Raw genomic sequence first — 21,871 nt, 5'->3', positions numbered from 1 at the left:
GTGAGCAAAGCAGTGAAATGGGAAAGGCAGTGCATGAGGGCAGTAGTTTTCAATTATCTTCGGTTAAGCAATTTCCATGGGCATTATATGAAAAATCACACAACATTAATTTCTGTAAAATAGGCCTATGTAAGGAAATTTTTTACTAACAGCAATTAAAGATGTCTCGGGCTTTCTGCCCCCTCCCCTCCTTCCCAATGTACCAATATTTTAAAGAAGTCGGCGCCTATGGGCTAGATCACTAGCTAAGAAACTGTCTACCGGTACTGAAGAATGCACTGGAAGGAATGCTGACAGGAAATAAGTTCGTGGCAGAAGAAGCTATCAGATGATAGACAACATTAAGATACCGGTATATATGAATCGTATGCGGAGATGAAAAGGGAGGCAAAAAAAGAGGGAAAATTTGAGAATTCTGGATTTGCAGTGAAGGACCTGTCCTTGGGCAGAAAACTGTGAATGAATTAATGAATGAATTGCATGTTTTATAATAGTACATATTATACTGGGGACAGAACATCTAGAAGCTTGGAGACGGTTACTTTTACTGTCCGACCGCCCCCTCCTCCCGCACTAGCAGGTATGCGGTACCATTCAGCTGCAAAACATTTTCTGAACAGACATTATTGTATTGTGAGAGCGCAGCTGGATCAGTGGAAGTAAGTGGTCAACTTTTTCAGTTTGTAGTGCAACGAACAATTCTGCTGTGTGTGGATTCTTCTGTAGTGACGTCACTGAAGCCTCTAGTTGTTCTGTCCCCGGTATACTTAAAGTTATTTTACATTACATGCAGCATTTACTTGTTTTTTTGTTCCATAATATCAAATTATAATATTAATATCATAATTATGTGTAGTACAGTCTGGGATTTGTTAACAGTTCTTTGGTGGTCATTCTTGAGATTCACTGAAAATAATCTCTGTATGCTGCATTCGTTTATTAATATGAAATAAAAATTTGTCTTGTATAATCCTAGACGTAATGGCTTAAGGAAAGTACAGTACCGTAAGACAGGGTGACTTTTATACACTGGGGACTTGATACGTTTTGTAGGTTTTGTCGTTTCGAAACATCAATCTACAAAATGTATCAAGTCCCCCCCCCCCCCCAGCATATTATGTCATCCCGTTTTACAGCAAGTGAAATGAGTTTGACTATATTAAATGTGCTATGGTACTCTATCTAAACCTTTCAAATTATTTTGATCTTTAAGAATAGAAATGTATTTGATGAGAATTATATCTAACCTGTCAGGCTCTGGTAATGGCGAATTACCATTATATAATCAGACACGTTAAAACATCATATTACTGCATTTTGATATTTCTCAGAATTACAGAAGTGATCAGCAGACAACGGATTTTTGATCCCTCTGCAGTAACAAGATGTCACACCCTTTACATACAGAGGAAGCGTAGTATTAAGTTCAGTGACGTCCCTGCAACTGACGTACATCTAACGTTCAGTATCAGGACCGAAAATCCACTGTCTACTGATCAGTGTTCATGATATCACAGCAACCTGTACTGTATTTGTCCTATTTTGGTGTTCTTTTAATACTGCTTGTCGTTTGAGCATTTTTCCATTGATCAGTAAAGTCATGATAAAACCTATTATCAATAGACCTGCTAACGTAAGGTTGGTAACCGTGTCTCCATAAGTATTGAGAAGCTCTCCTGCAGCTACAGTGAATATGATGCCCATAATTTCACCAGAAGCATTGAGTACGCCAGAAGATGTTCCCTCGGGGATTGGGTATGTGAGCTCTGCAGCAAATTCAAACCCAATGCCCAAGTAGCCGATCATGAAGAACCTGAGAAAATACAAGGCATGTCTTGTAGTTGCCAGTTTGAATATTAAGAATGGTAGGTAAAATTTGGCATGATGAAATGCCCTTTAATATCTACCTGTTCAATATCTACTTGAAGAATTTAGGGAAGAACTTTTTCAGAACACGGGAGGAGTGATAGTAGGAGGAAGAAGAATAAAGGATAGAAGATTTGCTGATGATATGGCTTTGTTAGCAGAAGAAAATAGAATACTAAGGGATATGCTACTGGAGCTAAATTACAACTGTGGGCACTATGGGATGAAGATAAATGCAAACAAGACCAAGAAGACCATGGTTATCGGAAGAAAAATAAAGAAGGTAAACTTGCGAATTCGAAATGAGGCAGTAAAACAAGTGGACAGCTTCAAATACTTGGGGTGTACTATAAGCAGTAACATGAGCTGCTGCCCAGAAGTCAAAAGGATAGCAATGGCAAAGGAAGCTTTTAATACAAAAAGAGCATATTCTGCGGACCTCTGGAGAAAGAACTAAGGAAGAGACTAGTGAAGTGCTTTGTATGGAATGTGGCATTGTATGGAACAGAAATATGGACAATACGACGAAGTGAAGTGACTAGAAGCATTTGAAATGTGGATATGGAGAAGAATGGAGTGTGTGAAATGGATAGACAGAATAAGAAATGAAGCTGTGTTGGAAAGAGTGGGTAAAGAAAGAATGATGCTGAAAATGATCAGGAAGAGAAAAAGTAATTGGTTGGATCACTGGCTGAAAAGAAACTGCCTACTGCAGGATACACTGGAAGGAATGGTGAACGGGAGAAGAGTTGAGGGCAGAAGAAGATATCAGATGATAGACGAAATTAAGGTATATGGATCATATGCGGAGACTAAGTGGGAGGCGGAAAATAGGAAAGATTGGAGAATGTTGGGTTTGCAGTGAAAGACCTGCCATTTTGCAGAAAAGTATGTAGTACTGGTATTGAGTTATCCTCAACAGAAATTAATAATTTCCTTCATTGTGACATTTGGAGCTGTTGTGTCTTAAATTTATTCCGCAATATTAATTAATGTTCTTTCTTTATAGGAGGACATAAAATGGCGAATAACATAAAGCATAAAGGACATTATATAAACATGAATTGTATAATAAAAGTATCTTAAAAAGTAAATGAAAGGAAAAGAAGCAACCACCAAAATTATTAATTGTAAACATATACTCCAAAGAAATGTTAGACTTTAAACAGGCTGTTGACAGTGAGAGAGAAGCTTAAATTTATAAGTCCTTATAATATGATAGTGGAGATTTAATCACTTACCCAAGAAAGCCACCTGTCAGGTAAATAATCCAGATACGGCCCAGTGAGAGTGTAAATGTGAATGCTAGCAAACCAGACAATGCCATGAAGTAGACTAGTAGTGTGCACTGCCTGTAACAGTAATTCGACTGCTTTATAATAATCCTGTGGCATTACTCTTTTTTTAGGTTAGGTTATTAATGAAGGTTGAATAGAGGAGAGTGTCCTTTTTCATTTTATATGCTTTGAGTCATTTGAAGTGGTTACGAAATAGCATATAGTGGCGTACTATCTTTATTCATTCTTTTATAGAATACCTACTGGTAGTTATTACTTCGTATGACCATGATCAAATTCAGAACAAATTGTATTTAAATGTAAAATTGATCAAGTACTTCAGAAGAGGATATAATAAAATGTGAAACTGATGTTTGGAAGAGTATCCTGAGTAAACATATTCCAACAGACGTTTTGTGTATCATAAATTTTATTTAATTCTGAATGTTCTGAATTCACTAATAATAATAATAATAATAATAATAATAATAATAATAATAATAATAATAATAATAATAATAAATTTAGCTTCCCTTATGAAAAAGTTGCCAGATTTGACAAAGCATATTACATATAATTTGGAAACACACCTAAAAGGTAAAATGATATACATTTGAAACGGTTAGGGAATCGAATATACAAAATGTCAGAAAATTTTATATCTAAGTAGCGTTTGTGCTCATTTACAGTTAAGAAAGGGGGGAAAAAATATTATCAGATAGGTTAGAATGATTTGAATGCCATATACCGCGAGAAAAATAATAGTACGGATTTATTGGCATTGATATCTAAACCAATCAACAGCCAAGGTTTAAGGTTTATGATAAGGAAAGACAATGTGCTAGCGCTAGCTACCAAGTAACAGGGTGCCAATAATGTTGGGGAAGTTTATATGCACTTTCAAAGCTTTTCTTGGATTTTATTTTTAGCAGTTAAAAAAAATCAGTGTACAATACATACAGTATAAATAATTTTTTAAGTAAAATTTAAAAATATTTTGTATCTTTCTCAGTTTATGAAAAATAACACTATCTTTTCAAAACATGTAATTTTAAATGTACTTTTATTATATTTTATGTCAAAGATTAATTTTGTGGTGTGGAATTACTGACTGAGAAAGTGAAATTGAAATTTTAATCTATGTAAAGATTAATTTTTTGGTCAAACAGATTATCTGTGATGGTTACCATTTGTTATTGATGGAGAAAAATTTGCTCCGGTGCCAAGGATTATCACAGATAATTCTGTAGGACCAAAAATTTATCTGTACATAGATTATTCACCTAACAGTGCATATACTGCAAGTTCCGGCTGCCAAGTCATTTAAATGCGTGCACTCCTTGTGTGATGACTGTTGGTTTAATATGCATGTATGTCATGGGGGGCCGAGATGTAGATGGAAGGATAATATTGAAATGGATTTGAGGGAGGTGGGATATGATTATAGAGACTGGATTAATCTTGCTCAGGATAGGGACCGATGGTGGGCAATGAACCTCCAGGTTCTCTAAAAGCTATAAGTAAGTATGTCAATATATAAGTCGAACATAGAGTAAGGGCACTAAGGGAAAAGAACCAAAGGAGAAAGATTCGATCCAGTGCGGTGGGTTGAACTTCGGCATAGCTCAGTGGTTAGAGCACCCACTGCGTAGAACTGGGGGTCCTGGTTCGATCCTCGATGCTGGAGCGAATTTTTCTCTATTAAATACAAATTAAATTTTAATCTTCGTTACAGCTGATTAAAATTATTAATAAATTAATGTTTTTACGTTTATACTTATGAATGAAAATTGTACTGTATAGTAAAGTGCATAATGTTTACTCTTCCAAGCAAAATTTTGTACCATACGAAATAATCAGGGAAACTATGCAGTACCGGTATTTCGCAAGTAATACATTTTTATTTTAATTTTGTGCTGATAACTATTCATTCACACACCGATACATGCTCATTTGTAAGTATTGTGACAGCGACGTGAGATTCGAACTCATGACCAGCGTCCCGCGAGAGAGCATATCGCGCGGAGCACAGAGGGACGGTGCGCGGCGGAGAGTAGTGGGGAAAGGGGCCTACACGCGAGGGGAGGCTGCGCGCACAGCTGCTACTTAACGCAGTGAATGGGGAACGGACCTTCCCGACTCTTCCAGAAGTGTGTCGAAGTGGAGATATCCAGATAATTCTCTACACACCTGTAGAAATTTCTCGCAACTATGATTTTGCTATAAAAGAAGAAACGCCAGCGAACTCGAGCAGTTTTTCAGTTATTCAGTCAGTGAGTAAACCAGAGCAAGCAAGCCAGACTTGTGTGCCGGAGTTCGACTCGAGTGTGCGTCCGCATCTGCGTCAGCATCCGAAAGCCTGAGTTCGAGTGCAGTGGACCGCAGTTGGAGGGGCCTGAGTTCGAGTGCAGTGGACCGCAGTTGGAGGGACCTGAGTTCGAGTACAGTGAACTGTCTCTGAAGATCTGTGGTTCGAGATACTGTGAACTCGAATGACTGAGCTAGAAGAACTGTGAACTGAGAACTGATAGTTCTGATTTGTAAATAGTGCTTTGTAAATATTAGTTAAGATTAACAGTTCATTGTTGTTCGTACTAGTCCAAGTAAATTGTCATTGTCGTCGGTGGAGTGCTATAACGAATACTGTGTTGAGTGAAGATCCAATTGTTGACGAGAGCGTTTAAGGCGAATTGTAGAAAGGAATCATTGTTGGAAGAATAAAATCCTATTGTTGAGTTGAAATAAAAAGTTACAGTATTTAATGAGTAAGCAAGTACGAATTTTAAAAAAGTTCCCAAAAATGTTTCGTAATTAGGTACTAAACTTGTGAACAGAAATAATTAATTCAAATTCTGACTTGAATATAGTTTCGAAAACGATTTCATCTTAGTTAACGATTGAAATTGTTACGTATGTAAAATTATAGTAACTTACTTAAACCTGTGTGTCTTGTCAAGGATTATTCCTCCAGTGACAGAACCCACCACTCCCATAAGCACAATGGTTAATCCAATTCTTCCAGCATCTTCCTCTGCTTTCTATAAATGCAGGGCAAAAAAAAGTTCACTTTATGTCTTCTAGAATTCTGCAGTTTAGGCAATGGTAAATGTGTGATATTTAAATGAGATGGTGGCGGCTAATTGATTTTACTGAAGAGCCTTGAAAACTGGTTGCAGTAGAACAAATATATCTTATCACCGTCCAAACGACATGCTACAAGTAAACATAACAACACATTACTCAGTAACAAGTCACCAGACACCATAGGTCCCTTATATCAAAACACTCAGCCAAATCCCTGTGAAAATTTGTCGGTAGAGTTCTGGTTCACCAATATATTAGATCTAAGGAAGATCAATGTTAATAACAATAAAAATGTGTTGCTAAAAATTGTTAAGTTATTTAAACAACTAGGTACTTCACTGTGCTAATATTAAACAATGTTAAGATCAACACATGAAATAGTTGTTTATTTAAATAACATAACAGTCCTTTAGTAATACATTTTGATTGTAGTTTTGTGTTAAGTAAGCATTTATTCATCTACAACTCTTTTCCATTTCAGTGCTTAAGGGGTTAGGTACAGCTTACAGCAGTAAAATTATGGAAATGTTCAACTTTTTTTTTCACCATTATTGTATCTTGTATAATAATGAAAATTAGTATGTGTAAAACACTATCCCTCTGCTATATGATAAAAAAAGTTAGGATTATTTTTTTTTATTTATTTTTTTATTTTTTTCTCCAAAATTAAAAATGGTGGCAGTCAAAATTAAAAACGGTGGCAGTTCAGTGTGCAGTGATGAAGCTTTTCCCTCATATCTAAAAAACTATCCAACATTATGTGATGAAATTTTTTGTGTGTGTTTATGGATGTCATATCTACAACATGATGCAAAATCACTTCTCTATCTTTGATAGATTATGTGATAAAAATTAAATTCATTTTAAAAAATGGCAAATTATCAATATTTTCTTCTAACACAAAATTAAAAAAATATATATATTATTTATTAAGGAATGTAGTTGTAAACATGAGTTTCGGCAATAAAATAAAAGAGAGAGAACATGAAAAAGTTAAATTTATGAGTTATGAGGGAAACGCTTCATCACTGCACAGTGAACTGCCACCATTTTGAATTTTGAAAAAAATTTATAAATAATTTTTTTTAAACGTAAAAATATACATTTTTTTTTCATATAACGGAAGGACAATATTTTACACATACAAATTGTCATTATTGTACAAGATACAGTAATACAGGAAAAAAATGTTGAATATTTCCAGTAATTTTACTGCTGTAAGTTGTACCTGTACCTAACCCCGTAAACAAATAGAAACTTAAAAGAATTCTAAAAAAAAATATACCTATGTAATTACTATGTCTTTACTAACACAGCACAAACATCCATTCCCCAGCAATATTCTAATATATGACCACGAATTGCACGTAGATACAAGCACACAAGCTAGAAAGGGTATTCCCTTCTATGTAAAATGTGGAAAATTAAGTGGATGTGTTGTAACTTACCGCAAAATGGAGCAGCACTATCTGATTGAGCAGTGTAGACACCACATAGAAGACACCTACATTTACCCCGTAGCTGACCAGAAGCAGCAGGAAGTTTTTATTGGTCACTAAAGACTTCAGAGACTGTAAGTAAGTTTGCCTGTTGTCATTGTTGTCTGTAGTACTCCTCTGCTTTCTCAGCACAGCCTGAGTTAAGCTTGGTGGAAGAGGAGGTTCCTTCTGGAAAACTGGATTCACATTTGTTTGATGAAAATAATTTATTTCTTTACAACAGATCTCTCTTTCCTGAAATATTCGAAATGCTATAAATATTTTATTTTATGAATAATTTCGAGGGAAAAATTGTTTCGAGGCCGGGTATCGAACCCGGGACCTTTGGTTAAACGTACCAACGCTCTCCCAACTGAGCTACCCGGAAACTCTACCAGACACCAGACTTTTCCCTCTATATCCACAGACCTCAAAGTCGGCTGACAACCGTCAAGCAACCAACATTGAGTTCACACTAACTCTGTGTGACTTTACAGGGAGTTATACCTGAAAGCTTGATTTGCATAATACACGTCACTGTTCGTTAACAGAAAACCACAATTTAAGTCACACAGAGTTAGTGTGAACTCAATGTTGGTTGCTTGACGGTTGTCAGCCCACTTTGAGGTCTATGAATATAGGGGAAAAGTTGGATCGGTGTCTGGTAGAGTTCCCGGGTAGCTCAGTTGGAAGAGCGTTGGTACGTTTAACCAAAGGTCCCGGGTTCGATACCCGGCCCCGGAACAATTTTTCCCTCGAAATTATTCAAATCAACTTTACAGGGAGTTATACCTGAAAGCTTGATTTGTATTTTATTTTATGCTTGACAATGGAAGTGGTTCTCACAAACAGTATGTTATACAGGGTGATTCAAAAGTCCGGCGGCATAGACAAACTCCTTTTTTTTTTAGTGAAGACAGTTAAAAATGGAAAAAGAGAAAGTTGTCATTTTTCAGGATATCCCACAGTGAAAAATCACATGGCGTCAGGTCTCATGATCTGAGTGGTCATTCTGTTGTGCGGGAATTGCTGATTCATTGCAAGAAACTAACAGTTATTGCATACAATAAAACAAAACAATAATAGTAACAAGACATGACATCGGAAAAACAGTTTACACACGAACTTATTACACCAGCTATCTGTTTGTTCAAGTTATGACATTTGTAGTAAAAGTATGAAACCTAAGAACGAATATTGGGGAAAGCGACTTTTGACCCACCTTGTATATGTTATAGCATACTGTAAGGGTATTAGAAATTGATGAAAAGATGCGAAATTCCCGCCTCCTTACAGATTAAATAAATTTGCAATTTTTTTAAAATGTCACATATTGGACTTAGCAAGTAATACGGACTTACATATAAGAACCAATATTAAGACGAAAGTAGGAGCGGCTGCCATTCCGTAACATAGAAGTCTGAAGTCATTTCCAATGTCTTCGAGGTTTTCGTGGTTGCCAACTACTGCAGGAGGTATCAAGAAGCCAACTGCCACTCCAACCTGAATAAGTTGACAGTGAATTAAAGTGTATTATTCCAGAGATGCTGAAAGAAATTTAAAATACTACAGTTATCTTAATGTTTTCAAGGAAATATACATTTTGTGCACTCATTGTCCCAAAAGTATGTTTCTGTCATACCAATTGCTTATTAGTCTGTCTTCCAGTCCGTCGTCCATCTGTCTGTCTGTCTGTGAACAGTGATTTTTTTCCAACTGTTGTTGTTTAAATTTAAAAGTCATATTGAGTTCAGATAAGATTGCGAATGATAATATCAGATAATTAGTTTTTATTTTCAGTCAATCACTTATCATGTTAAGATGACAGAAGTAGATTCTGTTACATCAAGTTACAAATATTAATATACATCACGAATATTTTCGACTTACTTTTCAAGTCGTCTTCAGGTGATAGTTTACTAACAAACAAGTACATTTGAACGTAGGTGAAAAATGTAAAGATAAAACACACTTATAAAACACAAGTAAAAAATTTTTAACCTTGCTTACTTTTCTTAAAGTGGTTAAATGGCGTACATCAGTGGTTGCCAAACACCACGAAATTGTGACGTAATAGAAATGCAACCCGCACACCACTATCACAGGGAGAGAGGTGGAGTGGGTTCCCCTCAGGTAATGCAGTGAATAACAGTGCAGAGGCGGACTGTGACCAAAAAACAATATAATATTCTTCTACTTATTAACTACACACACTTTTTTCAGTGTTAACTTTTTATCCTCCTATTCATTATTTTCGTATTATTAATAAAATAAAATACCGGTATATTTTCTTATTTACCATAAAAAGAACGTGTACTTTACATCAGCAGATACCAGTATTTGAAATTAGAAAAACGTAACCAGGCTGGTCACGAAGTTCTAAATTACACTACATACTTCAAAAAAACGTCGAAGTATTTTACTCCGATTAAGACATAGAAGCCGATAATTTTTATTGTTTGCTTATTAATGAAATATTCAAATTACACTACATACTTAAAAAAACTTCGAAGTATTTTACCCCGATTAAGACATAGAAGCCGATACTTTTTGTTTGTTTATTAATGAAATATTCAAATTACACTACATACGTCGAAATAATTTACTCCGATTAAAACATAGAAGCCGATACTTTTTATTGTTTGTTTATTAATGAAATATTCAAATTACATTACATACGTCGAAAAGAAAACGTTGAAGTATTTTAAAGTATTTTACCCCGATTAAGACACAGAAGCCGATACTTTCATTGTTCGTTTATTAATGAAATATTCAAATTGCAGTTAAGGGCGTGGTAGTCTTTATGACAAGAAGAATAATGACAACGTACATTGTTCTTTTATATTTCATTTTAAATTTTACAAGAAATTAAGTATCTCATATTTTTGCCATCTGCACATGCTCCTTAAAATTAAGTTTTTACAAATTATCTGTTTTCTGTTTTGGAAAAGACATCGAAACATATTATCCTACACGCTTGTAACATTACATGTGTACGTCCGCTGCTGATAAATGTCTTTACTTATATCGAAGCGAAGGCTGTAAACAGAGGGTGGAAGTATGATGCCATGGTTACGCTTGAGTGGAGGCAGGGGCATGTGTCGCGACACAGCTTTTGGCGATCACTGGCGTACATGGTATTAAAATAACATTCAGATAGAAAACCTTCCAGTAAATGTAGTTATAATTTATGCAGTATATTAAAATGGCAGGCAATGTGCCAGAGTTGTAAAATTAAAATAGTTTGAAAATTATTATTATGTAAAACTGAAGGCTAAGGCTTGTTCATTATAAAGTTCAATATGTTGGAAGACTGTAGTAAAATGGATGTGAAAGAAATTCTCGGTCTATTCGCCGCAGTGAGAGGCATAATATGAAAGGTGTACAGTAGAGGTTTTCAGAGGTTTGGCCTTCTCAACTCGGTGTTACATGGTAGCAGAGACTGTGTAGCATTATGTTGAGGCTTACGAATGACATTATGTTGATAAATAGTAGGAACTTTAAAAATAAATAACGAGCAGATGGTCAAGAACTTATAGCAAGGTTTTGTAAATGTTTATGTGTGTAATTATGATTCATGACTTGGAGATTATGTACCGGTATGTTTATTTGAAAATTCACATCAGTATACCTTTAGGTAAATATAAAACATACATTTCTCAATGCCACAGTTTGAATTTGTAATTGCTATAGGTTTCACATGTTTTTAGCCCTTATTGTTGACTCAATAAAAAAAAATCTGCATGTTGAAATTGAAAGATATGAAGCAAGAAAATGCCCTCGTCTTTTAAAACGTAAAGAAAATGCTCCATTATGAAAAACAATAATTTCTTAGATGTTACCGGTGTATAATTTCAAATTGGTAGGTAGTTGATTCTGGAAGCGAAGATATACTGAAGATAGATACAAATATTAAAATTTTACTTCTTAAATAGTCTTCTTACCCTTACTCTTTGTTAGTGATGTTATCTGTCATTATAATCTTAGGGATAGCCAGTTTGAGAGGATGGAAAGTGAATGTTCATCTCCTCAAAATGGTATCTTCTATCTAGGAAGATATGAGTACGAGGAAATCAATAGATACCGGTATTGTAACTAACCTCCTTAAGGGAATTTGTATCTGAAAGCATGGAAAAAAATCATTATTAATCTCCAAATATTTAAATTGCTAATACCTACACTAAAATGTTACAGCTATAATTAGATGTAATTTTTTCAACGCTATAATGGATTATTTAGGAACTTCAAGGTGTGAAACATAAACTTCGGGTGCATAGATTTTTCTTTACTCTCTATTATATACTATACTATGTGAAAAAATATTTTTAAATTTTCGTATATGAGGGGGTCAGAAGCAAAGAGGTATAAGTGCACTTAAGTTGTTTGTGAGAAAATGTGATTGAAAGTACTTAAGATTTCATAAATTCCGTGAAATTTTTTATTTAAAATCTAGTGCGTGATGTGATTAAAAGATGTATCCCTTTGCCACTAAAATTTCGAATGTTTTAGCTTGCCCTGGACCCACTTAACTCATGTTTTTAGAAATGTCACTTGTATCCCTTTGCTTCTGACCCCCTCATATGTATATGAATGGACATATCTCAAAACCGAATTATGTAAGGATATTGATTTTTTACTGGGAGTTCTTAATAATTTAATCTGTAATCTAGACTATCATGATAAGTAGTTTTTTCTGTCATTAGTTATGTTGAGATATTTAAAAAAATTGAATTATCAGAAATCATTGTAATTAAAATTCCAGTAAAAATACTTGACATTTTTACATCAATCTCATAATGACATATACTTTTAACGTTCCCTGGGTGTCTAGAGTCGAGAAATTTATGTGAAATTGAGTGTGATTGTGAGTGTGCCAGGGTATTAATTAACCAATCTTCAAAATATAAAATACAATACGGTATATCAGGACTGTAGCTGGGCACCTGAATACACATTACAATGTCATATTCTTGCTAAATAATGCCATCAGTTAGCACAACCAGGAAGCTCTAATATAATCTAGAGTTAATAATAATAATAATAATAATAATAATAATAATAATAATAATAATAATAATAATAATCTATACTAATAATAAATCTGTAACCGAAATTGTTCTGGTAATTTTCGATTTTCCAAAAATAATTGATCCTAACATATATAATTAACCACTCTGAAACCGAAAATCGCTTTTTTGACATTTTTGTTTGTATGTCTGTCTGTCTGTCTCTCTGGATGTTTGTTACCTTTTCAAGCAATAATGGCTCAACCGATTTATATGAAAATTGAAATAGAAATTAAGTTCCCTGTAACTTAGATTTTAGGCTATGTGACATTCAAAATACGTTACTTAAAAGGGGGGTTATAAGGGGGCCTGAATTAAATAAATCGAAATATCTCGCTTATTATTAATTTTTGTGAAATAAGCTACATAACAAAAGTTTCTTTAAAAATGATTTCCGATAAGTTTTATTCTTTACAAAATTTTGATAGGACTGATATTTAATGAGATAAATGAGTTTTAAAATTAAAATGCAATGCCATCTAAGGCAGTGTAATGAAATGAAAACAAATGACTACGTCTATAAGGGGCCTTGGACAACAACAATCGAAACCTATGAAACATAGCCTACAGAGAATGTTTCTGTGTTTGTATGAAGTAATATCGAAAGCTAAATTAACCGATTTATATAATTAATTATTATTTCACCATTGGAAAGAGTAGTTTCTCTAGGTGGACATAATACTATAATGTTATTACCGTAACTTCTGAGTGCTCTCTGGACCAAAATGATCGCATTTTAATTATTTAAATACAATTTAAATTAAGTAACATATTAAACGATTTATCCTTCTATTAAACACGAATGTTCCCTGGATCAAACGTCCTATTTTAATTATGTAATTACTTTATATTTATTTCTAACAGGTGCAGAGGAGCGCACGGGTATGGCTAGTAATAATAATAATAATAATAATAATAATAATAATAATAATAATAATAATAATAATAATAATAAAGGAGTTTTCAACATATCAATAACATGTAATTAAGTGTAAACTACCTAAAATAAATTGTTTGGGATGGATGATAACCTTATATACCGGTACCAGTACTGTAAAGATATACAGCATTTATATTTCATCAGTCTTATTAATGGTAGGCTATACTGGCTCATTTCACAAGTTTTCTATGTATTCTCGGCTCATATTAGCCCACTTTAAGTATTGGTACCAGTATAGCATAAGATGATGATGATTATTATTATTATCCTCATTCAATACGGCTCAAAGCTTGGTCGCACTGAGTTGCTTGTCTTGCATCTTGATCTTAATAATAATTATCCATGAGCAGGCTTAAGATAAGATATGTAATTCCTAAGTTATTGATTGTTGTCAGTTTGCCGGTATGATAATACATCAATATTATTTTCTTTACTTACTTTATAGCTACCGGTACTTTATAAAGTGTCCTCGTTTTGAAACAATTATATTTTGTGAGGGGGGAAAGAAGTTATCCCTGACAAGGATGTTAATATGAATTTATGACAGGGGGATAACTTTCGAACAGGGGGAAATCCCCCCATACCCCCTTTCGTTAATTCTCACCCTGACTTGACCGTAGCTGCAGATGAAACATCTGGTTGCAACAGTAGGCCACGTCCTCTCAGCCAGAATAATCCTTTATTTAATAATAATAATAATAATAATAATAATAATAATAATAATAATAATAATAATAATAATAGGATAATAATTTTTAAAAGTTTTTCTATGGAAATTTAGACATCAGATTATTTTGCGGTAAATAAGAATATAATTAAATTAAACTAGACTCTGTAGAGTAAGAATATTAAATAAAGTAACCAATCTAATTTATTTCTCAGCTCGATTGGTAGATCTCACCTGGTTGCCGATCACTCCCAGAGAACAGGCAGTGGACACTTGTTTTGGCCCAAACCAAACAGCTGCCAGACGTGCTGGCACTCCCAGTATGAAGATCTGTGCCGTTCCAACCAGTGCCTGACCAAAGAATGCGAGGTAGAAGAGTTCAGGAGCTACGGCCAACACTTTAAGCCAGGAACCTACGACCATCATGGCAGCACCAGAGAGCAATGTCACACGCAGACCCTGGGAAAGACAAGCAACGTGATATCTTGGTACGTATGAACTTGTGCAACATAACTGGGACATGGTGAAGTACCGGTACTCACTTTGCAGTCCAGAAGCCAAGAGGCGGGAAGTACAAACGGGATGTAGCACATCTCGTACAACAATGCTGTCCAATTTATGGCGATACTGCTGACGTCATAATAACGCATCATAATGTTGGCGATGATGGAGTAGTGTATCCAGTGCATGGAGTTAACAGCAGAGCATAGAACGAATATGCCCAACATGACCCAACGTTGCCAATAAATTTTGTATTCTTCATTCTGTTGTTGAGTCATTTCTCTCCTGAAATGTGACATGATATGAGACTTCACACTTTCACTGAAATTTAGTTGTGAAGAAGATTTTCAATTGTGTTGAGATTTTTTTTTTCTTTTTCATTCGACGTTTTGGAAATATTTAGATTGGCAGCATACTGCATCATAATTTTAACATTTAGCCATTATAGAAACAGTGTTTGTTTTTCAGGAGGCTAGGCCTATATCACGATTAGTGTGCCAGGTCTTTAATATTTAGAGCATATTTCATTTTTTGTGCATATTTTAAGGTTTTTTAATGCATATAATTCTCAGCACATATAACACTTTTCGAGCACTATAATTTACATCGATAGAGTTATTTCATAATAATAGTCCAATTACTTACTTATGGCTTTTAAGGAACCCGGAGGTTCATTGCAGCCCTCACATAAGCCCGCCATCAGTCCCTATCCTGAGCAAGATTAATCCATTCTCTATCATCATATCCCACTTCCCTCAAATCCATTTCAATATTATCCTCCCATCTACGTCTCGGCCTCCCCAAAGGTCTTATTCCTTCTGGCGTCCCAACTAACACTCTATATGCATTTCTGGATTCGCCCATATGTGCTACATGTCCTGCCCATCTCAAACTTCTGGATTTAATGTTCCTAATTATGTCAGGTGAAGAATACAATAATAATAGTCCAATACTGAGGAAAATAATTAACATTAATATTAGTACCGTATTTATTCGAATATAAGACGAGTTTTTTTTTTCAATTCTTGCATTTGAAAAATGGGGTTTGTCTTAAATTCGCGTATTAAGAGAAATACACGCATTGCCTAATTTTGTTGTACAGTACACTAAATAACAGTGCTGGCATAGTTATTTCTCCTGTGAACTGCTTGCTCACAATAATTTTGATTTGCGTGGTATATGAGAGAAAAAATTATTCCAAATGTTTACTGTATGTACTAGTGTCCTGCAGTGTTTGAAAATGAGACAGACAATCAAGACATTATAAACTTAGTCTTATTTCATATGAAAAACGAATGGCAAGATCTGTACTACAATCTTTACGCAGTTAAAACATGAAGGGGTGGGAGTGGAGGACAGCGAATATTTTTATAACAAGGTGGAATAAACACAACAGGTATCTTTCTGCATAGGCGAATATCGAACTTCGCCATACTCGACAAACTTGAACTGAACATAGTGCCTGTAACGCTTGATGCTAGTAGTACGTACTTCAACTTCAGCCCCATAAAGCCATTTAGTTAGTTTTCGTGTACATAGTTTTTTAAATGGAATATTTGAATGTTAGACCCCCACAGGGATACAAATTTAATTTAATCAAGAGGATCTATTTATTCTACAGACATAAGTAAATTTGAAATTTTATATTTCAACTAAAGTTAATAATGGATTAATTGTCTGTGAATTAAAAAAAGATATTCTAAAAAATTAAATCCTATGCAAGTCATTGGAAAACTAGTGGATATCTTAAATTTGAGGTGTCTTTTTTTTTTTCTCTTGCTATTATTTATACTCGGTTTAACATCTCTGGTCATATCATGAGTTAATCTTCTGTGTGAAATCCGGAGGCCTGTGTACTACTGTTGAGACTGGTTCTATTGTTGTGAACTAGATGGCGACTGTAGATGTATTACTGATTTGTTATGAATATGATTGTCCCGCACCGTGGCATCGCGGTCTAAGGCATCCCGCCTAGGACTCGTGTTACGGAATGCGCGCTGGTTCGATTCCTCATGGGGGGAAGAAATTTTCTCATGAAATTTCGGCCAGTGTATGGGACCGGTGCCCACCCAGCATCGTGATGCACTTGGGGAGCTATGATAGGTAGCGAAATCCGGTTGCGAAAACCAGTTATAACGGCTGGGGGGATCATCGTGCTAACCACACAATACCTCCATTCTGGTTGGATGATCGTCCACCTCTGCTTTGGCATGTGGGCGTGAGGCCAGCAGCCGGCTGGTTGGTCTAGGTCCTTCACAGGCTGTAGCGCCACGGATTATTAGGCCTATTATTATTATTATTAATATTATTTCGGTGATGAATGTGAGGTCGGTGATATTCAGGGATGTTGTGGGCCGAATTTCCTGGCATTTGCCTTATGGTTGAGGGAAAACTCTGAAAAACCTCAACCAGGAAAAATTCAACCCAACTAGAATCGAACCCGGGCCCTCTGCATAAGAGACCAGCATGCTGACACCTACTGACACCTCCACCATAGAGGTGATCTAGGTCGTCTTATGCGGGTAAATACAGTATTTGTATTTAAGAACATCTTCTAGATTAAAGGTATGGATAAATGTAAAGGTTCCCATAATTAATGTCCAATTTCTTGTATAGGCCTATATTACATACCGGTATACAAAATTTCGAAAGCATTATTTTTAAAATTCTGTATAATGGAATGAGTGATTTTAGAATCCAGAATTTTTTATGACTACTCACTACTGGGACTGTACTTCAATGCCTAGCATGATCTCTGAGGTCTATGGTAAACAGAATGACTGTGAAAAAATTTTCTCCAAGTAACTGCAGCGGTATCAGTTTACCTACCATTTTCATTGATTTATTACTTTGTTATCGTCATTTCATCATTGCTCCTCGTCATCTCTGAGTAATTACTATGACTCAAAATGGTCATGAAATAATTATCTGCATACCAACCTATCTGTTACTAACTTCCGTGTTTTCGGCTACCGGTATATGCATTTAGTGACAACAAACATCAGATTATTGACTTACCTGATTTACACTTTTCAGAGACAGCAAAATATCCTTCTCTGAGCTCGCCTGAAATGATACTGCACCGTGATCTTTACACTATTCCATTCATATTAAGAGTCTTCGAGGTTGAGTATCTCTTAAGAGGGATGACGACAATAAAATTAAACTGAAGAAGCCTGGAGTAACAAAACTGGATTTAACTGACTCACAAGCAACACTAATTCCGTTACAATAGGTTGTTTTTAACAAGTTATTTAACAGAGATTCTGAACTAGATAATATTTGTTAACTTCTTAGGTTATTTCTTTTTTCAGTTTGAAGATTATATGATAAGGGTCAGGCATTTCAAAACTGATAAATTGCACGTGTTGTTTGCATCGCAAATCTAGATTTGCGCTGAAGATGATGGTGCAAATAGTGAATTGTCTATTACAGTTATACAGTGAATCTTTGAATAGCAAGTAAGAACAACATTTTCTTGCAAAATCAAGGCGTCTTTGATGTAAGTAGGTACAATAATTTTTTATGATCAAAGTAAAATATTTAATTTCGGTTAGAAATAAAGGGCAGTGTCTTAAGTTACTTGGTTGTGAATATTATTCTGACTGTAGGTCTACAATCTATACCGGCATATCAAATTTCGTCAAGAGAAGAAGGTTATTTTTTCTCATTCCTGCGTTAATTTGATCTCTGTACGATCAGCATTGAACCTAACATGGAGTAGCTCGCCAAGTTAGGAAAACTGAGCTAACCCTACCCAAGGGTAGGAGGCCTTTGCCCTTCATGGGACATATTGGGCTATTTCATTTCATTTCATTTCATTTCATGTTACTAAAATCATGTGTGTAAATTATTAATTTCATTGCCAGTTTTTACGATTTCAGTGTCCTGAGCAAAATTTGTTTTGGCGCCTTCTTAATCATTTCTGGTACCTTCAACAATCATTTCTTTTCCACGAGCATAAAGTCTTAACAAATTTCTAACTTGCATCTAGATTAGTGTCACGTTTTGTGAAAGTATTAAAATATTCACAATATTTTTAAAATGTACATTCTGTGTAAAAAAAATTATGTCATATATGCTGGACGATTTATGTGGTTGTGGTAATGTTGATGAGAAGGTAGCAAGAAGGTTGGGAAAAATAAGGGAACGGCAGAGCGTCAAATACCAATTGACACAATGACGCAGAAATACGAGATACTGCGAAAATACTCTCATTAATAAAAATATATTAGACGTTAACAATCGAGCTTAAAAGGTGGAGTTCAAAAGAGAAATCGAATGGGAAAAAATTATTTATTCATATTTTTATTTATTCTTACCAAGTTACTTTTTTATGTGTTTATTGCTTAGTCATTTATTTTCCTTATTTCTTTATTTGTTTATAACTCTTTGGCATCCCTGTGCAATCGCTCTACTCGATTATCCTTGAGGCTGACCCTATTTATTCTAATCATTATCAATTACCAATATTTTCAAGAAAATAAAGAGAAAATGTTTATTGAAATGAGACCTGAGTTCAGTAGTGACAACAAAAATAAGTCTTAATATTTTTTAAGCTACGTTTTCCTATTGAACACTAATATACTAAATGTTAACTGTATTGTGATGAATACAATGAGTCAACAGACATAATACGGTTCGTTCTCTCATCGCAGCTTCAATCCGTCAGAATGCCTCCTATGAGGTTTATGAGGAGGTTGGTTGCGTCTCTTCTGATGGCTCTACTAGACGTGCTGATATCATCATAACTGATCGGCAGAAGGATAAGGTGTCATTCTTGACCCCACAATCCGTTTCGAGATGCATGAGCAACAGCCACAAGAGGTGTGTCGTGAAAAACAAGTCATATATGAGCCTTGTTGTCAGCATCTTGGAGCACAATACCACATCATACATTGGACAGTTTTTGGGCTCATGTTTGGTGCCCGTGGCACAATCCCACGAGAAACTTTAAATCAACTTAAACAATTTAAAATTTCCGATGAAACGATTGATGCCATAGGATCTCATGTCTTAAAATCATCCTTAGCTATAATTAGTAATCATTTGTACCCAACAAAATTTTATTGTAAATGATTTCCTATGTTTTCGTATCATTTATCTTAATGTTTTCTTTTTCCTTTCAAATTGTCACACAATTGGTTTTAATGATTATTCTTTATGAATTGATTAGTAGGCCGATCTATTTGAACCCTTATTTAGGGCGGCTTTATTTATAAATATTCAGAGACAAGAATTGGCGTATACGTGTTGCTTTTCGTTCATTTATAGAAAAACTGCTCCCTTTATGTGCCACAAAAGTATGATCCTTCTATAAGTTCCTATACTTAATTTCCAAGAAAATATAATATGTAGGCCTAATATTTTTTATTGAAATACTCGTAAATGCATTACATGGTACAAGCCGATACTCAGGTTTTGTAGTTTACTGCTTGAAGCCATATGAAGAGTTCGCGGGAAAAACGATGAATGTCACAGTTTTCTTAAGTTGATGTCATTATCTAATTCAATGGATCACTGCGAAATTTAATGTTGTTCTTATGAAAAATAGTAAAATGGAGAATTATCACTACGAATATAGTAATCCTTTCCTTTATTTTCTATAGTAACAGTACTACATCTTGCAGTTATAGACTCAATTAGATCATTATCTAATCCTTAACAGAAATGTGACATTCATCGTTTTTCCCGCGAACTCTTCATATCCTTTAGTTGAAGTTGTGTTGTAAAATGAAAGAAACAAAAAAAAAAATACAGAGCGTTTTAAACATAAAACTGTCTGGGACTACATAGTAAATGAAAGTCATATGTATTGGAAATTTTACATTTATTTTGTTCAGCTAATCTTAGTTACAGTTTCTACAGGTATAGGTGGAATGAATTCTTGGACTGTGAGTAATGGACGATGATAGGACAAGTATGAGATATGGCGAGTGCATCTGAGTCCTTTCAAATGTCTCATAAAGATCAGACCTGTACACTACAGGATCGGTTGAAAGTGATTCTCCATTTAATTTCTGTTGCTAACAATAAAAAAGAAAACAATAACAACAAAAATCTGAATCACAGAAACTCTGAACATCACTTCTTGTCAAAGCCACCTATATTTACAATAGTTGTTTCCACAACACACTGAATCGAATTTTCACTCTTGTGCACGGCTTTTGACCAGTCCTGTACTCTTGTTTCCTTTCCACTTCTAACATTTTCTGAATCCTTGTAAGCTCGACCACTCCTCTTAGTGCATTTGCCTCTCTTGATCGTATTTTGCTCCGAATCTCTTGGGCTTGAACAATGACGAGAAATCATTTTATGAAGAAGCACTGAACACACATTTCAGATAGTGAAACAGAACATGTGTTGTCCGTAAGTGATGAGAAATCTTTCAATATGTTTTTGCGAATGGTGATATCAATCGAATATCATTAAAACAAATTTAATTTTTACCATAACAAATGCAGTATAAGTTCTCAGAATTCCTGTAAATTTAGAAAGTTTACTCAAGTTGTGTGCGGAATGAAGCTCTTCAGATATTATTTTTCTGATTGCTGTAGTTTCCGCACCATGAGCAGCTCAATTATAGTTCCAAGTCCATCACAGTAGAATGGTGTCATGTCTGAGTCGTCATCATATCCTCCTGTTCGAGATGGGCATGAGAACGTCTCAATGCAGTTGCTGCCTGACGCTTGAGATCTTTTCCTTGTATGAACAACACCATAGCCAAACCTGCTAAAATCAGCGCTGTGAAGGTGCAGTTGGTAACAATGTCTCCATACGCGTCAAGGATTTCTCCACCAATCAAAGTGAGGATAACACCAAAAAGCTCACTGCAAGCATTAAGTAAACCAGACGATGTTCCCTCTGGAACAGGATATGTGAGCTCAGCTGCAAACTCATAACCAATTCCGAGGTATCCCGTCACGAAGAATCTATAAAAGAAATCATATGGCAGTTTCTTAACAAAATTACAAATTAAGTTCGTTTGAGTT

General features: G+C 34.9%; 2 protein-coding genes and 1 long non-coding RNA gene across 6 annotated transcripts in view; 1 reads left to right on the top strand and 2 right to left on the bottom strand.

The window, feature by feature from the left end:
* Positions 1 to 770: 770 nt before the first annotated feature.
* Positions 771 to 18,030, bottom strand: LOC138695019 (choline/ethanolamine transporter flvcr2a-like). The gene is made up of 8 exons (XM_069819310.1): positions 17,898 to 18,030; positions 14,921 to 15,164; positions 14,613 to 14,837; positions 9,067 to 9,208; positions 7,676 to 7,902; positions 6,078 to 6,181; positions 3,108 to 3,218; positions 771 to 1,813 (listed from the first exon to the last, which is right to left on the bottom strand). Exons 2-8 carry the CDS (start codon positions 15,155 to 15,157, stop codon positions 1,504 to 1,506), a joined length of 1,356 nt encoding a protein of 451 aa, XP_069675411.1. The 5' UTR covers positions 15,158 to 15,164; positions 17,898 to 18,030; the 3' UTR covers positions 771 to 1,503.
* Positions 17,999 to 21,871, top strand: part of LOC138695020 (uncharacterized) — an 11,024-nt gene continuing 7,151 nt past the window's right edge. Inside the window, exons 1-2 of the long non-coding RNA XR_011331038.1 lie at positions 17,999 to 18,114; positions 18,194 to 18,381. This is a non-coding gene — a long non-coding RNA (uncharacterized lncRNA). The remainder of the gene's footprint in view (positions 18,115 to 18,193; positions 18,382 to 21,871) is intronic.
* LOC138695018 (choline/ethanolamine transporter flvcr2a-like) overlaps positions 20,693 to 21,871 on the bottom strand; it is a 21,289-nt gene continuing 20,110 nt past the window's right edge. For all 4 annotated transcript variants that reach the window (XM_069819309.1, XM_069819308.1, XM_069819307.1 and 1 more), the window contains exon 8: positions 20,693 to 21,811. In XM_069819309.1, coding sequence (XP_069675410.1) covers positions 21,493 to 21,811 — 319 coding nt within the window. In that variant the 3' untranslated portion in view covers positions 20,693 to 21,492. The remainder of the gene's footprint in view (positions 21,812 to 21,871) is intronic.

This window comes from Periplaneta americana, chromosome 2 (assembly GCF_040183065.1).
Source record: "Periplaneta americana isolate PAMFEO1 chromosome 2, P.americana_PAMFEO1_priV1, whole genome shotgun sequence".
Classification (NCBI taxonomy): domain Eukaryota; kingdom Metazoa; phylum Arthropoda; class Insecta; order Blattodea; family Blattidae; genus Periplaneta; species Periplaneta americana.
The sequence above is the reverse complement of the archived record's forward strand: the minus strand, read 5'-3'. Positions and strand labels throughout refer to the sequence as shown.

Coding starts and splice junctions, on each gene's coding strand:
- LOC138695019 (XM_069819310.1), bottom strand. CDS start 15,157: ATGACTCAACAACAGAATGAAGAATACAAAATTTATTGGCAACGTTGG. Junction 9,209..14,612: donor TGGGAGTGATCGGCAACCAG/GTGAGATCTACC, acceptor CAACTTATTCAG/GTTGGAGTGGCAGTTGGCTT. Junction 7,903..9,066: donor CTTAATATTGGTTCTTATAT/GTAAGTCCGTAT, acceptor ATGTGAATCCAG/TTTTCCAGAAGGAACCTCCT.